Source organism: Cygnus olor, chromosome 10 (genome assembly GCF_009769625.2).
Source record: "Cygnus olor isolate bCygOlo1 chromosome 10, bCygOlo1.pri.v2, whole genome shotgun sequence".
NCBI classification, from domain to species: Eukaryota; Metazoa; Chordata; class Aves; order Anseriformes; family Anatidae; genus Cygnus; species Cygnus olor.
This window is the reverse complement of record NC_049178.1, coordinates 17,066,114-17,084,002: the sequence shown is the minus strand read 5'-3', so window position 1 is coordinate 17,084,002 and position 17,889 is coordinate 17,066,114. Positions and strand designations below refer to the sequence as shown.

Here is a 17,889-nt window from a genome sequence, read left to right as displayed (position 1 = left end):
CACGGCTGGGGCTGCAGCGAGAATGGCTTTGCGCTCACTGGGACCTGGTTCCACAGCCCCTCGTCCGTGGCTTCTTCCCTATGAAAGAAGCATTCGCAGCTGCAAGGCGAGGATCTGGCTTGATCCCTCCTGCAAAGACCAGCTAAAATTATGAAGGGAAATCTTCCTGAGCTGTGGCATACTGAAATTTTATCGTAGTAGAAAAGTCACCCGCCCGCGCTACTCTGCTTTTACAAAGCAACCGTGAGCACAGCGGTGTCAGAGATGGGGCTTTCTGGTTTGCCATCCAGATGTAGGAGCCTATAAAGTATCCTAAAGAAATGAGGAGGTAGTTTTCAGCTGGAACAGACACTTAATGAAAGAAAGGATTTTGGATAATCTTGTACAGTTACATCAACTAAATACTAGCCAAGTGAATCAAAGTAAATTAGTTGCTTACTGATTTGGTAAATAAAAAAGTAAATGGTAGAAAAAGGATGAAGCTGAGGTGACTTTTCAGCCAGGGCCTGGTGAGAGTGCAAGTAACAGCCATGGCAGAGATGGGCCAGGGGGATGTATGGAACCGGGAATTGGCATCACCCCTGGGCGGCCTGGACGTGGGCAGGACGCGCTGTGCTGGGGGAGCTGCTCCGGGCAAATCCTCGCTATGGGAGCAGGGCTGGGGCCCCCTCCCCATGTGAACGCAGTGTGCTTTGTACCGATTGCTCACTGCCTCTTCCCAGCTCAGGCGGTTTTACCTTAACCAGGATCTGGCATTTGGCAGAGCTCTTAAGTCGTGCGACAGGTGACCTCGCACCGACCCCCTGCGCTGTTCAGGTTTTAAGACCTCACTAAAGGCGGTAAAAATCCCCCGCTGCCTGCAGGTTTGAGATATTAGCGACACGATGGATGCAGACACCTCATGCTGGTTCTTCCTTCGGCACAGAACGTCCCCCAAGCACCTCGCAGGCGCTGTTAACTACCTCCATCGATGGGGGCGATTCCCACACACGGCGGCCATCTCCTGCGGGTGTCCATGGGGGACGCACCAGCTGCACCGAAATGTCAGAAGGGTTTGCGCAGCTGACACGTTGCTGAAAATGGAGCATGGCAGCATCTCCATAAATTCTCTTCGTCCAGCCAAGTGCAGCTTAATATAGCCTTAGCCGCGCGTCTGCTGCACTGAGCCCGAGAGCTGCGGCTGCTCGTGACCAAAACACAAAGTTGTCGATTCAACCGAATGAGCTCCTCCTAGGAAAATAATCTTTAAAATTAATCTTTCTCTTTAGTTTTAATAAATAGTAGAGGAAGGAGAGAAGAGTAAACATGTCTGAACACAGCCAAGCCTCTGACGAAGACGTGTCCCCTGAGGACATCGATGAAGATGAAATCCTGGCGAACCTGTCCCCCGAGGAGCTGAAGGAGCTGCAGTGCGAGATGGAGGTGATGGCCCCAGACCCCGAGGTCCCAACGGGGATGATACAGAGGGATCAGACGGAGAAACCCCCGACGGGGAGCTTCGACCACAGGTCGCTGGTGGACTACCTGTACTGGCAGAAGGCGTCCAGACGCATGCTCGAGGACGAGAGAGTTCCCGTCACCCTCTTGCCCTCTGAGGTAATGAGCAAAAAATCGCAAATATTTGTCATGCATCTGCTATGGGATCTGTTTTATATCTTTAATACCTTAATCCATCCCCGCTTTCATTCCCTATGTAAGGTACGATATGAACTATGAATTCAAATGCTCCCTGAAAGCCTCAGTAATGTCAGGATCCAGCTTGGACTGGTGCCAGGGTTTGTATTTTTTTTTTCAATGTTTTTCCTCCTTTACTTATGCTTTTTAACACAAGAAAATCCTAATTCTGTTTCAGTAAAGCAAACCTCTGAGAAACTACCAGATAGTCAGTCTGGAAGATGTAACTCTGGTTTGTTTGGCTTTGCATATTGAACAACACTGTAGTGCTTTTCCACAGAAGATTTAGTCTAATGAACATGATTAATGCAATAATTGATAGAATTTAATGCCACATTGGGGGAAAAAAATCCCATAATGTATTTTAACAATGTGAAATTTCACTGAAGACCAAGCATGAAAACTCCATGAACTGGTCCCACCCTTTTCAATATAGTACTTAACTTTTATTCAAAGTCATGGGGCAGTAGAATAAAAGAAAGGTCATACTTTGATATTTTACAGGACAGGGCCACCACAAACTCCGGGTTAATATCCTCAGGTTTTGAGGTCTGCTTTGGCGGCTGCTGACACTTATGGCCCGGAGGAGCTGCCTCTGATGCGATGCAGACCTCGGAGCTGGGGTGCTCCTCAGAAAGGGGGAAAAACCTCAAAAAATCTCATCGAGGAGGGGATGTGGAGTGGGTGGAAGCTTGCAGCTGACTTTATTTTGATGCTAAGAGCACTGCTGCCTTATGACAGCTGTGTGCAGAGGCCAGTTTCCCATCTCTGGGCTGGGGATGAAGCTGAGCTAACATTTTGCTTTATCTCAGGGACTGCTTCTGTGATGGCAGTTGTTCCACATGGGTACCCAAGCAGGTGGCCTCGCTGCCTCGCGTGCTGGGCGGGCATGTTGCGGTCATGGTGCGCCCTCTTCCCCCTCTCTTAGGCTGAGCACACGGTGAGCGCTTTGTGCAGGTTTCCAGTGCTTTGAGGCACGTGAAACAAACTTTCTTGACAAGAAAATGATAAAAATCACACAAAATCCAGAGGTGGAATAGGATCAGAGGTCCTTGATCTCCAGAAGGGTTTCGGGACCACCTTAACATAGCATTAGGTACATCCAGGGTTTAATGCTCAGTGTTCTTAATGGGCAGAGATGGGACACTGCCTACAGCCACTTTCAGAGCCATCTTTCCTTCGGTCCCAAGCAAGCCAGCACACCATGAGGTACCGGCAATGACACTTTTAATTATTATTCTATAATGGCCATAGAGGTATATAAACCCATTGGTTGCATTTTTGTTTTGGGACAAAGTTAACGAACCAAAGCCTCATTGGGTCACTTCAGCTGTTTCTCTCTTCCGCAGAGGAGCGCTGCGGGGACGGGAGGCAGCGCAGCTGGCAGCAGTGAGGCGGGCGGCAGGAGCGGGCCAGAAGCCGAGGGGAAGGAAAGGCACTACAGGAACGAGTGCTTGGCCAGCTCGGGAACACAGCTTGGAGAGGCAAACAAGGGTGGAAGCGATAAGGAAGCAGAGGAGGAAGTGGAGGACGAGGAGGAGGAGGAGGAAGATGAGGAGGAGGAGGAGGAAGAGGAAGAAGAGGGTGATGAGAGTGAATCAGAAACAAAGGAAACTTGCACCCATGAAAACCATCGCAGTGATCAGAGAAGTGAGGAATCAGGTAGAGAATCAGGGGAAACGACAGAAAAGCCAGGTGAAAATGAAAAGAAAATATCAAAGTTAAACATCCCTAAGAAGTTAGCGTTGGATACCAGCTTCTTGAAGCTAAGTGCCAGGCCCTCAGGAAACCAAACCAACTTAGAAGAGAGCTTGGAGAAAGTCCGAAAAAACAATCCGGACATGAAGGAGCTCAACCTGAACAACATAGAAAACATCCCCAAAGAAATGCTGATAGACTTTGTCAACGCAATGAAAAAGAATAAGAACATAAAAACGTTCAGCTTGGCCAACGTGGGAGCCGACGACAATGTCGCCTTCGCGCTGGCCAACATGCTGCGCGAGAACAGGAGCATCACCACGCTCAACATCGACTCCAACTTTATCTCTGGCAAAGGCGTCGTGGCCATCATGAGGTGCCTGCAGTACAACGAGACGCTGACGGAGCTCCGCTTCCACAACCAGAGGAGCATGCTGGGCCACCAGGCCGAGATGGAAATTGCCAGGCTGCTGAAAGCCAACGCCACCCTCCTGAAGATGGGCTACCACTTCGAGCTGCCGGGGCCCAGGATGGTGGTGACCAACCTGCTGAGCAGGAACCTGGACAAGCAGAGGCAGAAGAGGCAGGAGGAGCAGAGGCAGCAGCAGAGGAAAGAGCAGAGGGAGCTGATAGCCATGCTGGAAAACGGACTGGGCTTGCCGCCGGGGATGTGGGAAATGCTGGGGGGACCGCTGCCCGAGCCCAGCATGCGTGAAGCCCCCCCAGCACCCAAGCCCCCCATGCCCCCCTCCATGCCCCGGAGCCGAGGGAAGGAGAGCACGAGGCCGGAGGCCCCTGAGGAGCCTCACAGAGCCAAGCCCGTCAGCTTCAGGGTGGTCAAGCTGAAAAAGGTGCAGCGCAAGCCCGCCGTGCCCGAGTACGTGGAGCCCGCCGAGAAAACCAACCTCAAGGACGTGATCAAAACGCTGAAGCCGATCCCCAGGAGACGGCCACCTCCCCTCGTCGAAATAACCCCGAGGGATCAGCTGCTGAACGACATCCGCCAGAGCAACGTCGCTTATCTCAAACCGGTGAGCGTTTAGCCATGGGGGGTCTTGGAAATGCACCCCCAGGCGATGTGCAGCTGGATTTGGCATCGTGCTGCCATCCCCAGGGGCAGGGGTTGGTTGTGATGAGCTTTGGTTTGCACGGCGGAAAGGCAGCATCTGCTGGAGATGCCACCGCGCTCTCATGTTTTGCTTGCCCCATCGTAGGGCAAACATACAAATAAACAAAGAAAAAAAAGTGAAATGTCAATGATAGTGTGGGATTTTAACCTCTTGTTCCACAATTGTAGAGTTAAAAGAGAGGAAATTCAGTCAGGGCAAACAAAGGGGCATTGGGTACAGCTCCAGGCCCGCCTTTGGCTGGATGCTTTCAGCAAAATCGAGCTTTGGTGTGGGGGGGATTCAAAGTTTTTAAGTTATTTTCTTCCTATAAGCAGTCCTTTTCTAGCAGTGATGCTGCAATGACCCTTCTACAACATTTTTCCATATCTGAGCCTCTGCCTTGCTTTTTGAAGCCCAGCAGCAGGATGGGTGGAAGGTGTTTTTTCTGGAGTGCCTAAATGTGTAACACATTTTTACAGCTGTGTAAAAGCATTTCAGATAAATAATCGGTCCTGTCCAATACTGATTTTCTGCAAAAGGCACAAATTATGCTTTTTGTTGTTGTTGCTCTAACCACCAGTTCTAAATGTCGTTAATAAGCTGCTGAAAAGCAGGAGGATGAGGGCCAGCTTCAGCTGCAGCACACAGATGTGCCCATGCTGCAAGCAAACACACACACACACACACACTCACTCACTCACTCACTCACTCACTCTCTTTGTTTTCATTTATGTCTGTGCCGAAGTAACGATTCCTGGCCGAGCCAGGAGCCGTGTCTGGGTGCCTCAGATCACCTGGAAAGAGGAAACAACAGAGACTTGTACTGACTTTTATTTTTTTTTTATTTTTTGTTCCACCTGGCATCAGGCCAGATGGGTTGGATTTGGGGCGTTAGGGTTTTAATCCCATCTGCCTGTGTCATTTTGGTAACTGCTTTTTTTTTTTTTTTTTTGGCCTTGATATCCTCAGCTTCACACGGAGGTTTTACTGCCTGAGCCAATCTGGCCTCCGTGGGGAGGCTCGCTGCTGCAAAGGGATTTCCTGGGCGTTAAGCATTGCAGACCGCAAGTGGGGAACTACAAACAAAACCTAATTCCTGACCAGATCCCTCTAGTGCTCTTAGCTGTTGCATTTTTGATCCTTTCCCAGTTTCTGAAGGATTGTAGGTTTATGTTAAACTAAACTAGTTTGGGAAATAGGACTGAGAAATTCCCTCCTAATATTTCTTTATTGTCCTTGTCCAGGTGCCATTACCAAAGCAGCTGGAGTGAGACCAGACTGACCCAAAGAAACCAACTTGGAATAAAGACTAGTCAAGTTTCGCTTACAATTGTTTTGGCAGAAGTTTTCTGCAGAACCCAGGTGGTGTATATGAACGACTCTTTGGGAACAAAGATATGCACTTTTTAAAACAGTGATGAAAAAGGCTGGCATGGGAAAAATCAGTGCTAAGGTTTTCCATCAGGTATCAAACATCCCAGTGCCATCTGCCTGCCAAATGGATTCAAGGCTCCAGTTTGTTGTGGGAGGATTTTCTCAGAGACATCAATAACCTTAAGTCTTTCTAGTTTTTCAGTAAACTGTTTTGCTTCCATGTTGTCCTTCTGCTGTCAGATTCTGTAGGAACATGCTGTGCTTTAGCTTATCTTTCTTTTCACACACATGCTCCTCGATTATTCTCTTGTCCATGAGAAATGCATTTGGTTTCCATGTATACAGCTTTATTTTTTAGGCTAAGGAAATGGAAATGAAATAAAAGCTCTATCCATAAGAAGCGTGCAGCACTTCCGTGGCTAACAAGAGGCCTGCAGAACAGAAAGGCTGCTCTGGTGCATCCAGCGCCTCCGCGTGATGGTTTCAGGCTGGTGCATTTCAGCACTGTTTAGTTGGTTTTGTACCTGATGAACGTGTAAAAGCCAATGCCACGCGCTGCTTTGAGAACTGTAATCTTCACTCCTTGTGATTGCCTGTAGCTCTTCACAGCGGTGCTCCAGCAGCTGAATCCCAGTCCCACCCCACAGATATTATTACAGCCCTTTGGAATCACTAACGTTCAGGACCTCTTTGAATCCAAGGTAGTCTCCGCTGGCATTAGGTCAAGTTTTCTTTCCTTCTTGTCCTTTTTGCATCTTTCAGGGGATCTCTTTCAAATCTGTCTTCTTCCAAACTCGTAACGTGTCTCAGCTGTACTCCTGCCTGCAACTGTAATGCCCCCCACCTGGGAAATCTGGTTAATTTATTACGTAAGACATACTAAGCAGTTTTTAAGCAACACAGAAGGAGGGAGGGAAAGCTGCTTCTGCACAGCAGAGGCATAAAAAAGGAAGTACCATTTTCATTGCACCTGTTTTTGGCACACCTCTTTTTGTAAAGGCCAGGAAGTGGGGAACAGGGCCCTGCTGCCCTTGGGAAGCAGGCCCTCAAATGAAGCACTACAGGTGCTTCAGCCAGGAGCAGCCCAAGCAGCAGCGCAGAGCTGGCATATATTATGAAGGTAGTTACATCAGGACTTGCGGTCCTGCTCTGATATGTGTTCCCCCACTGTGCAGGCTCCTAAGGGATTGCAGGGGGGAGGCAGCCGGATTCAGAGACCCCAGAACTCACCCGACTGCAGCGGAGCTGCCTTCCCAGTGCTGCTCAGGGCACAGCTCCGAGTAATTGTAGAAGCAGGCAGAAATCCCTCCCAGGTAATTAGAAGAAACGTAAAATTGCTATTAAGATGAGTTATATAAGAGACAAGCAATGCAAACAAGTGCTTACATATTTCACTTCTGCAGACTAGCAAGGATGAGCAAGGCCGCACCGTTGCTGCAGTTCACACGCAGCTCCCTCGTGCCTCAGCAACATTAATACTGAGGCAGAGCAATCAACCCCAGCCGTTCGTCACCAGCACAGGCTCACGGCACCAGCTGTAGGGTGACACCAGAGCTCCCACCACCACCCTGGGGAGGTCACCAGATGTGGGAACAACCACAACCACAAGCCTAAGTTCAGAGTCACGCTTCCCAACCTGAAATAAATGCACTCAGCAGTCACCATTAGAGTTTATTTTTCTTCGTAAGTGTGCAGTTTTTAAAATTCTACAGTAATGATGAAGTCATAGGCTACTACCTTTAAGTGTGGAAACAGTTTTCAAAAACAAAGACCATGCGCTACAAGTGAGGAACAGGCCATCGACTCTTCAGCTGGAATTATTTTCAATAAATACTGATCACTTTAACACGTAAATGGAATGACATGTTCAGATTTCTACACAGCTCACTATGAAAACAGCATGGTAAGTTACATAAAAGCTTCAACTTCAAGGATGTTTGCTTGATTATTTAATTACTTTATTAGAAAAAGAGAAATGCAAGAATACTCAAAATGGAGTGTCACCTGGACAACTTTTTCCCCCTTATATTTTGTAAGCTCCTATTAGCAAGACAATTCCATCAGAGCTGGCAGTTTGGTTAAAATACATATAAAAGAATCCCACACACCACTTTAAGGAGTTGTTACAGGCAAGTATCTTGATGAATTTGGAATGGGTCTTCAATAATTGTATCCTGACATTTATTGCTTGTATTTGTAAACCTGAAATCCAGTTTATTCCTTTCAAGAGTGTTAGGACTAGAGTGAGTGAGATGCATGTTTTACTTGTATCTTTGCATTCTGGTTAAGAAGAAAAAGAACCACACACAAAAACACACATCCACCTTCATCTACAAAACAGCCTATACAGAATAAAGCAGAACAAGGTAAGTCCTAAAGTAGCAGTGTTTAAAAACATCAGCAGGGGTAGAAACCTAGCTCGTCTAGCTTATCCACAAGCTTTTTTCCTCCCATGCTTGGCCATAGTTCAGGGGTTACGTGAGGAAGTTCTGGCTCTCCTGCAGAGAAGAGCAGTTTCAGGGGGTAACAGAATCAGGATTTCAGGAAAAACAAAAGGTGTGTTTTACTGGAACTGAGAGGCACAGTGCCACACATATTCTCCATGCTTAGATTTATTTTGACTGTTTCCCAGCTACCAAAGGAGGAATGTGAGGTGAGGGCAGGAACCCATATTGGTTACAAGTATTGCACAGTTTTTACTGCTTGCCAGTTAAGCTAGCAGCCTGATCTCAATACAGACCCCTGGAGCTTAGAGGATTTCGAGGGGTTTAGAGGATTCAAGAGTACGTGTGTTCGACAGATTCCAGCTCACCTTGAACACTGCCAGCCTGAAGGTGCTACACCCCAAACCAAACTGGCTAGACAGCCATCTTGTAGAACTGAGATGAAAGGGGTGTTACTCTTACTAACAAATGTGCTACAAGACAGTTTGTCTGAGAGACTGCATTCCAGAGGTTTCCATCTCTTCCCCTTCTAGCCCCCAGAAGAAGAGACAAGCAAACACGTTTAAGTTGGGATGTATTTCTGTAAACACCAAAACATTTTGCTATACAATAGAAAAAAGTTACTCTTCTTATATTCTTAGAGGAGCCCTGAATACCTTGGAATACCTGTATCCTGCAACTATTAATCTGTATGTACCACGTGTGCATTTCTTGTATTGTACACAAACTGAAAGCAAGCTCGAACAATAGTAAATAGCAATTACACTCCTGCAACAGGTAAATCACCACGTTGCAGTTGCTTACTCCTTTGCTTTCGATATGTAGTCAGCCAGTTTGTTGATACTATCCTCCTGCTGTTCTAGGGCATCCAGTATGATGCCCATCGGGGTCTTCTTCAAACCTATTCCTTCCATTTTGTTCTCCAGCTTGTTCTTTATGTTCCGGAGCCTCAGAGAAGCATGGACAAACATCACTGCATAATAGAAACACGCTTATTAATTGGTCATGCCCAATGGAAGCATAGTTCTTGCAGCGTCCATCTTAAGACACACCCCAAAGCCGTGACATCACTGGCAGATGATGTCTAAATGACTGCTTAAGTAACTGCAAATACCCATTTAATAATAACAACACTGAAAATAGCTTGTACTGTTTTGTGTCCCCTTCCCCCACCCCCGATTTTGTTTTGGGACAATTTAAATAAAGAGATTTAAAGCCACAAGCCACTTTAGACTTTGCAGGCTTATTTGAGAACGCTCAGTTCAGCCCCCCCCCTCACCCTCAGCTCGGAGAATAGCAGAAATACTTACAGAGGAGAGGAAGAGTGATCCCGAACATGAACACCATGACGTCTCCCAGATAGGAGATCAAGAAGTAGCTCGACAGCATAATGACTATTACAAACGTGGTTGGGTACTGCTTCTTCATCCTGCGGAGTATGTCCTTGTTGTGCGACACCCACACAAACCCCATGAACACCAGGACCACCACAGTACCGCCAATAAGCATATTCAGGGGACTCAGAAATCTGGAAAAAAGAGGGAAAAAAATTGAAAAAGAATGAAGCATCCTGTTTGAGAGCCTTCAGGACTTGTGCCCATAGAGCACACATCTAGCTCGCTGTTAACTTTGTTGCTGGGCAGGTAAGGCATTAAGAAGTCAGCTGGTCTTGCAAAACCTTCATCAACCTCTGTTTTTTTTTTTTTTACAGAGAAGCTAATAACACAAGTGCAACCGAGCAAACAACCCTTAGCCATGAATTAGCATATGTAGATGGTCTTTGTGTTCTCTTCCGGAGCATAGCTGAGGATAATGAGAGTGTCTGCAGCATCTCCTTACTAGAGGCACGCACCACCAGCCGACCTCCTGCCCAGGTTTACAAAAGGTGGAAGGTAGGGGGATGCTGAGTATAGGAAGTTACTTTTGTTCTAGTGGTTGTTGTTTATGCCTTCAATACTTACCAAATTTGCACATGGTGTTCATGTCAAAACCAGTGCTTGGACATAACCATAATTCACTATGCCAAGAAGGGAACGAATGCCATTCTCTGCCCAGCTACCTAGATTGCCTGTTTTCTCAAGACAAAGTACTTGTTACAGCCAAACTACATCAGGTCTTTGAGAATACCCTAATATTGATACAAACTGTTATACTAATTCCCTTGCCAAGCAAACATGAGAGTCTGAGGTAACTTTATACTAAACTGAAGACGGGTTGTGTCGGTGGGTGGCAGGGCAGGAAAGTTTTCCCCAGCGGGTATTACTCCAGAGAATACAGAATTAAACCAAGTGTTAGAGCCTAGGCTTTCAACCCATCATTTCTGTCTGTAATTTACACCTCGCTATTCCGCTTACGTATTTCTGAATAAACTCCCTTAATGGTTTATACCCAACTGAGATGATTTTATGAACCTCCAGAGGAGCTTACCACCACCAGCACAACGGATGGAAGCCCCGTCCCAGGCAGACGTGCCCAAGAGTCAGAAGGAACCGGAGCATAGGATAAGGGTCTCGCAGGAGGAAGCGCCAGGCCTGGCACAGGGGCTGCTGCCGAGGTTTGTGTTGTGTTATTGTTACCAGTTACCAAGCGGCTCAGCTTTGGACTATAAACAGCAAGCCCCGTTTTTGGACCAGGGTGAGACCATCACCTGCTCAAACCACTTTTCCAAGTATTTAAAGGTTGCTTTGTCCTCAGCTTTCGCCGATGGCTTTGCCCAGCGTGTTTCTGTATTTGCACAAGAGCCAGGCTAGGTTTCACTTCTCTAGCAGTAAGCTGCGTGATTTCAGGTGCACTCTGATTTACTCCCTTGTATGTGCACAGACCGCACTGCACAGCAACTGAGCGCTCTGAGCTGCTACAACTGACAGCAGCATAGCGCTGTCCTGATCAAGCCACAGGCAGGAAGGATTTTATCCTGTACTCTTTGCAGTCTGCCTGTCCCAAAGCTCCTGGGCGCGCTGACTCACCGCTCCACCCCGCTGCTGAGGAGGATGCTCTGGTTTGTGGTCTGTGCTTCACATCCGGCACAAGCAGAAGAAATCTCTCGCTGGTCTGCCAACACCGTACCTGCAGTGCCAGAGAGCATTTCCCCAGAGAAGGAAGAACCCCCAGGAGTTACTTCAGAACGCAGCCTGGCTACAATTCTGTAAGTCAATTGTGCCAACAGGAGAGAGGACAACTGGATGGAAAGAGATTAAAATTCAGACTGGTTCCCCACCTGCTTCTGCTACTCATGCTGAAGAGCCAGCAAGGCTTTTTGGAAACGGTGATAGGGCAGACCTGCTTCTTGCATCTGAGTCACTCTCTGCAGCCAGCCAGATTATATTTAGCTCTGAATTGTCAATCCTAAATTTCCAGACTGGAAAAAGTGAGCAGTACTGCTCTGGAAAGAAATTGGTTTCATCTGCGTTCACTTGGAGAAGGAGGGTGGCTCACGCCTGGACCACACCAGTGCCCTGTTTATGCACACACTGCCGGACAGAGCAGATTTTGAAAGCAGAACTCACCTCCACATCACAACTGGCTTAGAGCAGAAATGGCCAAACTTACTCGGATGGCTCACAGCAACCGTTTGTTTTGCTCCCAAAAATCTACTGACAAGATAATGCTGGAAGGAGCAAAAGGCTAGGCAGGGCTCCATGCTACCAGGTGTCTGGTAAATGCTCGCAGAGCTTTATCTTCCCTACCCTTCCCTTCGCTCTCTTTACAACTTCAGAAACTGGTGGTGAAGAGCAAACCCTCCATGATTATAAGGAAAAGATCAAAGATTCCCCTGCTCTATGCTTCTTTTTGGTATTACTCAGGTTCTGTATTACTGACCGGCTGTAAGGGAAGTGAGGAAAAAAAAAACACAACAAAAACACATTCAAAAGATCCCATTTTCCTGGGGAAAGTTAATTGAATTACATGTTTTCTCAAGTGGGCTGCATTCCAATGCGTACAAGGAAACAGGGAACATAAGTATCAAATGAAGTCATTCAGAGCCGCAGGAAAACAGATGGGGATAGCAGTTGCCACTAAAAACTGGTATTCAGATTATCGGCCATGTGTCCGCAGACTTGGATACTGCTGATTACAGTGCTGGATAAGGTGTCACACACCAAGCTTCCCTTCACTGCTTCAATCCCCCATGGCATAATTCACAGTGCTACCTAAAATTCTCCAAGAAGTTCATATACAGGCACTTCTGCTCCAGCAACAGCATTTTTCAGGGAGGCAGATCCCCATTATCCCGTTTCACTCAGATCTGCTGGCACGCTCCTCTCACTACCACAATAGCTTAAGACTAAAAAGGAAAAAACACAGGCACGTTATTTTAGAACATGTATCCGGGGAAAAAGAAAACTGCCTAACAGCCCTGGAAGTCACCTTAGAGCTGAACCACCAGCACGGATATTGGCCTTATTTATATACAGATCAGAACATGATATGCCAAATTCATGGTCAGGCAAGAAGGCTGGAAGTCTTTCAAAGCTGCTGAGACAAGGTAAGTGCCCAGCCTTTAAGCATGTTACGAGATACTTTCTAAATATAAGTCCCTTTAGGAGGGATTTATAAGGCCTCTCAAATACTTAAAAATGTAATGCACGGAACTGTTAGCATGTCAGTGTTGTGGCAACTTGAATTTGAATTTGGGTTGCTCAGATGACTTGGGGAAGACGAACTCTTTTGGGGCTAGGGAAAAAAAAAAAAATTTGCTCGTTCTGACTGCCCTGAAAGGAGTCAGTATGGCAGGACTGAACATTTGGGGGTGCAATCAGCCTAGAGCTCAGAGCCCTAACGGGATGCTCTACTGCATTGCTCTCTGCAGTAGACAAGACACAGCCCTGGGAGGATGCTGCAGCCTCTGACACTGCTGGGACAAACCCGCAAAGAAAAGCTGTCATCTAGATTTAGCACCAGTAGCATCTCAAGGCAACAGCAAGTACCTGAGGTTGTGTTTCTCTTGCCCTTCAGAGACCAGGCGGGCCACCACATCTGTCTCAATGCAAAGTAAAAAGATGGGGGGAAAGAAAAGAATAAATAAAAGAAACTTGCTGTCTGCTCCCCGGGGCAGGGACACAGGCACTGCCCTGTGCCAAGTGCGGCCGTGGGACACGTTGTGTTCGTCCAAGTGGTATCAGGAGACAGCACAGGTGCCACCAGCTGCGGCTGCAATGGTGTGGGAGGAAGTACTGGTAACTATACACCTACTTCTCAAAGCAACAACAAAACAAAACAAATAGATAAAAAAACCCACATCTTAAAATTGCATTCGTATTTCTAGACTCTGTGCTACATCTGTCACAAAGCAGGTTAGACTCCCACAGAGCTGCAGAAAGTCCAACGAGCTCTGCTTTCAGTGACTTACGTTACCTGGTCTTGCTGGGTTACTTCGCACCCGCAGGCTGCTGCACAGCCCCCTAGCAGGAGAGCTGACCACCTACTTGGAGAATTTACAGCTCCAGCGCAGGGAAAAAGAGGAGGGTAAGACTCATTCTCTGAGCACAGCAGCACGAGCCCAGAAGTAGGACAGGCCACATAAAAAGAGAAAGCAAGCAAGCTCCTTCCTTGAGACATCTCCCCTTCTGATGGCTGTCTCAGGGTGATTATTCAGCAGTTGCTGGCACATCTGTTTCTTCTGCACGTGAGTAGGCAAGCCTGAGCAAAGGCGCTGAGCTGGACACTTCCGATCATTGGGAACACTGCCTTTTTACTGAGAGCAGCACAGCTGGGTCATTACAGCACATAAACATGAAAATTCCCTTTTAGGAGGGCTCGTGCCTCACCACGTTCCAAGCGAGGGACAGGTGAGCGCGGTTATCTGCTTCCTTCCTCGTTTGTGCTCATTCAAACAACGCTACAAGAGACAGCAGGTTCCGCTTCCCCTCTCACTGTTTCTGGCTGCAGTGGGGTCACGTAGCTGCAAAGAGAGGTAGCACCTACAAGGATGAACGGCGTGCTGTCCTCTGACGTGTCACCAACACGTCTGGTCACCGCCAGGTGAGAGCCCGCAGCAGGCACGGGTTTAGCAATGCTTCTGTACTCGCTGCTTCTCGCTTACGTCGCTTTCAGAACAGGAGTAGAGTCCTTTCTGCAGAATTGCCAGATCTTTATGAAATTATGTAGCGTTGTTATGCAACGTACGTTTTAGAGCTGCGTGTGTTGTGCGCTGTTCCTAATCTTTCATCAGGCATTAGACGCTAAGCACTTTGCTGCTCTGGAGGCTGTTCTGGCAAGGGAATTACCCCCAAGCCAGCTAAGGCCGGGGTCTGGGGTGGAATGAAATTAAAAAAAGAAAAAGACACCCCCACTCCTCCAGTGCTAGGGGTTGTACAGATGGCCAGTAGACGCGTTAGAGATAAATGGGCAAAGGAAACCTACATCGAACTTCAAGCTGCAGGGAAAAAATTATGCCAAAGGACAATGAAGACTCTAAGTTGTAGCATTCTGAAATGCATTACGCTTCTTAATGCTATCATTTAGACACTAGGTTTTGGCAAGTACAAGGCAACAAAAGCCTAAAAGAAACAACCTTGATTTAAGTCCTTAGTTTGAACAGCAAGACAGAGAAGCCTTGTCAGAGTAGCTGAAAGCCCAGACAAATGGCACTTATTCGGCAGAAGGATTGTTTGGGGGAGAGCTGCAGGCTGCTGTGGGAGGCACTGCTCTTAATAAATGTCTGTAGAGCACTCACAGTAACAGGGCCCTGGCTCAGAGCAAAAAGGGCAGTCATCGTCCAGGTCCTATGCAACTCGGAGAGGGGCACAGTTTGATTTAGCAATGATCTTGGTTTGTATCAGCAGCAGAGTTCCAGGAAAGAAATAAAAAAGAGCACACTAGTCTGGACTGACTCATAAAGGAGTTTGCAGGGCAAGCAGTAAGGGGAAGAGGAAATGTTGCTGCCACCAGCCTGTATGAGTAGAGTGGCATTCATTCAATACTTTGTTTCTTGTTCACAGATTTAATAGTTTCTGCTTAGAATAAGCAGAAATAATAGTTTTCTGCTGGGGGCTGAAAGCAAAATTTAGCTGCAAAGCACAGAAACCATTTACATGTAACAGTAGCCATCAGAACGCAAAGGGAGGGGAAGAGGCAGGGCAATGATGCAGCAGAGATCATTACGATTCCGCTGCACTCACAGTAAGGTTATTCCATACCTTGCAGAGAGATGGAGATAGTGAAAGGTTGCAGAGGTCAATGTTGTTGTACAGGAGGCTGTAAATTAAGCCATGGCAATAAACTCTGCGCTTGTGCTATCAAGAAAGCCCTAGGCTACAACTTCCATCTCAGCCCAGCGTTACCACAGCTACCAAGCTACTACAACAGTCAAAAATATTATCTTTATATCACCTGCCTGTCTGTATAATTAGATGGTTTAAGAACAGGTAGAGTTGGTCACGGGATAAGTTTAGTTGTGATCACAAAGACCACTGCATTAGCAGTTTCAGTAATCCTGCCCCTGGGCCTGTATACAGTCCAGGAGTTCCTAAAATGCCACGATTAATCACTTATCGCTCAGGAATTCCTGCCCATTACAGAATGAAGCGCAAGGCCACAGCTTAGTCATCAATGTAAATTTAATCAGGAGAACTTTCTTTGCCTTTCTCCCAAAGCTGCAGTCTGGCCAAGTGAAAAATCTTTTATCAAAAAGAAACGGGTAGCTTTTCTTTATTGACGGGTTAGCCTGTTCCCTTTAGTCTCCTGTCCTTCTTTAGTGTTAGAAGAATCAGATTTGTCATATAACAAAGGCTCCAACATGCACAATAAAAAAAAAATAATCACTCCAGGTGTTTCTTGTCCACAAATTTCAGCTCAGCAGGTCACTGCTCAATATGAAGATATTAGAATTACAGTTCTGGTATTAATCTCTATTTTGTTCAGCTCCATTTTTCCTCCTCCCCCAGCCCTAGCAAACCAGTAGGAAGCAACTGGGAGATATATCACCATCCTTGATGTGATAAGAAGGGATCAGAGTGCAAAAGGAGGAAGGAATTTAGGAGATGGAGTAAAGTTGCTGCTGTTCCAGCCCTCCGGCCAGGGATAAAGAAGCTATTTACATTTTTTTTCCCCACTTTCTTGGGGAGAAGAGTTGTCCCCCTGCCTCCCACGGCTCCTTTGATTTATCTAACTGGCTACAGCACTGCACTGGTAAACAAAGGCAGATGAACACAGAAGTTTAGCCCGAGGTGGGCAAGAGTCTGGAATTCTCTTTTTACTGGTCTAATAATCCACTGAATTGACTACAATATATCTCCACCAAAATTAAGAAGAAAGTCTACAGCATTATGCCAAGTTGTTACAGAAAAAGAAGAAGCAGGGTTCTCAGCCCCTCCTGTCACAGGCCCACACTCCCTGCAGCCCAGAGACTCTTCACTGACTCAGATGCTGGGTCAAGAGCTTCAGATGCAGAACAAGAATGGATTTAGGGGAGGAATTTAAGCCTCTGCAATATATAAGATAAGATATACTTCTGCCAAAACCACTTCGGCCTAGTGGCCAGGCAGCCCTCCAATTTAAGCATTTGAGCATTGTTTGTCGAGGAGTGTTGGAAACGTCTTCTGGTTTCTATATTAAAAGCTTAATCATCACAGCCTCTGCTGCAACTGCTGCAACTCGTGATGAAGAGCTTTTTGGTCTTAGAGCACTACTTAACCACCAGTCACGGGCCTATATTCAAGGGGTGATTAGGAGGTTATTTCCCAACTCCCCTTAGGGATGCTGGGCTGGACAAGAACAGGGTCCTGCCTTGAAGGTCTCAGTCTTGCCCCAAAATGAAACAGAGGGGTATCCTACTTATTTTATATCAAGGGCTTTTCACTATGCACTAGCTCAGAAATAAGAGCGGCTTGTTCTGCCTGCTGGACATAAGCTTAAAACTATACCAGCAAGCAGAATTCATCCTTTTTAATTCAAAGCGAAGTTTATCTCAGCTGTACGGCGGCACTGGGCAGGTTTAGCCAGGCAGTGCCGATCGCTGGGGAGGCCGCGCTGACATCCAGCACCAGCCCATGGCTGCTCCCTGCCACCCCAAAAGCAGCTGGCCGCTCCTGCAGAAGGTGCTGAGCGGTCCGCGGAGGGGGGAAATAAGAGGGAGCCCCCCGAGTCGCTACACAGCCACAGGAAGAGTTAAAAAAAAAAAAAAAAACCACAAACCCTAGCCAGCAAGCAAACCCAAATCAAACCCGCCGCCTCACCCGGCCCGGGGGGGCTGCCCTGGGGCTCAGCGACCCCGGTCCCAGGTCCCCGATCCGTGACCCCCGGTCCCCAATCCCTGACCCCCGGACCCCGGTCCCCGCCCGCGCACCGACCCCACGATGGCGACGACGGCGGCGGCCACCATCAGGTAGTTGGTCTGGTAGTAGAGCAGGTTGCTGACCACGCGGTTGTTCCATTTCGAGATGTCCTTGAAGTCGGGCCGGGCGAAGCGGTCCGAGCCGGGGAAGAAATCGTCCCAGGCCCGCAGCGGCGCCACCTGCACCTCCATGGCCGCCGCCGCCGCGCAGGCCTGAGGGAGCCGCGGCACCGCCCCGGGGCGGCTCCGGGACCACGGGGGGAGCTCGCCCGGCCCCGCTACTGCCCGGCCCCGGCTCGGGAAGGGGCCAGGGGGA

The 17,889-nt window shown here is 47.8% G+C and overlaps 2 protein-coding genes and 1 long non-coding RNA gene across 3 annotated transcripts; 1 reads left to right on the top strand and 2 right to left on the bottom strand.

Moving 5' to 3' along the window:
* The first annotated feature begins 709 nt into the window (after positions 1–709).
* LMOD3 (leiomodin 3) lies at positions 710–6,749 on the top strand. The gene is made up of 3 exons (XM_040568466.1): positions 710–1,596; positions 3,024–4,403; positions 5,726–6,749. Exons 1-3 carry the CDS (start codon positions 1,306–1,308, stop codon positions 5,750–5,752), a joined length of 1,698 nt encoding a protein of 565 aa, XP_040424400.1. The 5' UTR covers positions 710–1,305; the 3' UTR covers positions 5,753–6,749.
* Positions 6,750–7,513: 764 nt separating this feature from the next.
* ARL6IP5 (ADP ribosylation factor like GTPase 6 interacting protein 5) lies at positions 7,514–17,861 on the bottom strand. The gene is made up of 3 exons (XM_040568472.1): positions 17,590–17,861; positions 9,610–9,827; positions 7,514–9,272 (listed from the first exon to the last, which is right to left on the bottom strand). The coding sequence occupies exons 1-3, from the start codon at positions 17,763–17,765 to the stop codon at positions 9,100–9,102; spliced, it is 567 nt and encodes a 188-aa protein (XP_040424406.1). The 5' UTR covers positions 17,766–17,861; the 3' UTR covers positions 7,514–9,099.
* LOC121075352 lies at positions 12,173–13,363 on the bottom strand. Its single transcript, XR_005822921.1, has 2 exons — positions 13,228–13,363; positions 12,173–12,584 (listed from the first exon to the last, which is right to left on the bottom strand). It is a non-coding gene; the product is annotated as an uncharacterized LOC121075352 (long non-coding RNA).
* Positions 17,862–17,889: the final 28 nt, after the last annotated feature.

Bases quoted from the DNA above. Each gene is read 5' to 3' on its own strand.
- LMOD3 (XM_040568466.1), top strand. From the start codon at position 1,306: ATGTCTGAACACAGCCAAGCCTCTGACGAAGACGTGTCCCCTGAGGAC. The intron at 1,597-3,023 runs GTAATGAGCAAA...TCTCTTCCGCAG, and splicing joins TCACCCTCTTGCCCTCTGAG to AGGAGCGCTGCGGGGACGGG. The intron at 4,404-5,725 runs GTGAGCGTTTAG...GTCCTTGTCCAG, and splicing joins ACGTCGCTTATCTCAAACCG to GTGCCATTACCAAAGCAGCT.
- ARL6IP5 (XM_040568472.1), bottom strand. From the start codon at position 17,765: ATGGAGGTGCAGGTGGCGCCGCTGCGGGCCTGGGACGATTTCTTCCCC. The intron at 9,828-17,589 runs GTCGGTGCGCGG...TCTTTTTTCCAG, and splicing joins GCCGTCGTCGCCATCGTGGG to ATTTCTGAGTCCCCTGAATA. The intron at 9,273-9,609 runs GTAAGTATTTCT...TCTATTATGCAG, and splicing joins GATCACTCTTCCTCTCCTCT to TGATGTTTGTCCATGCTTCT.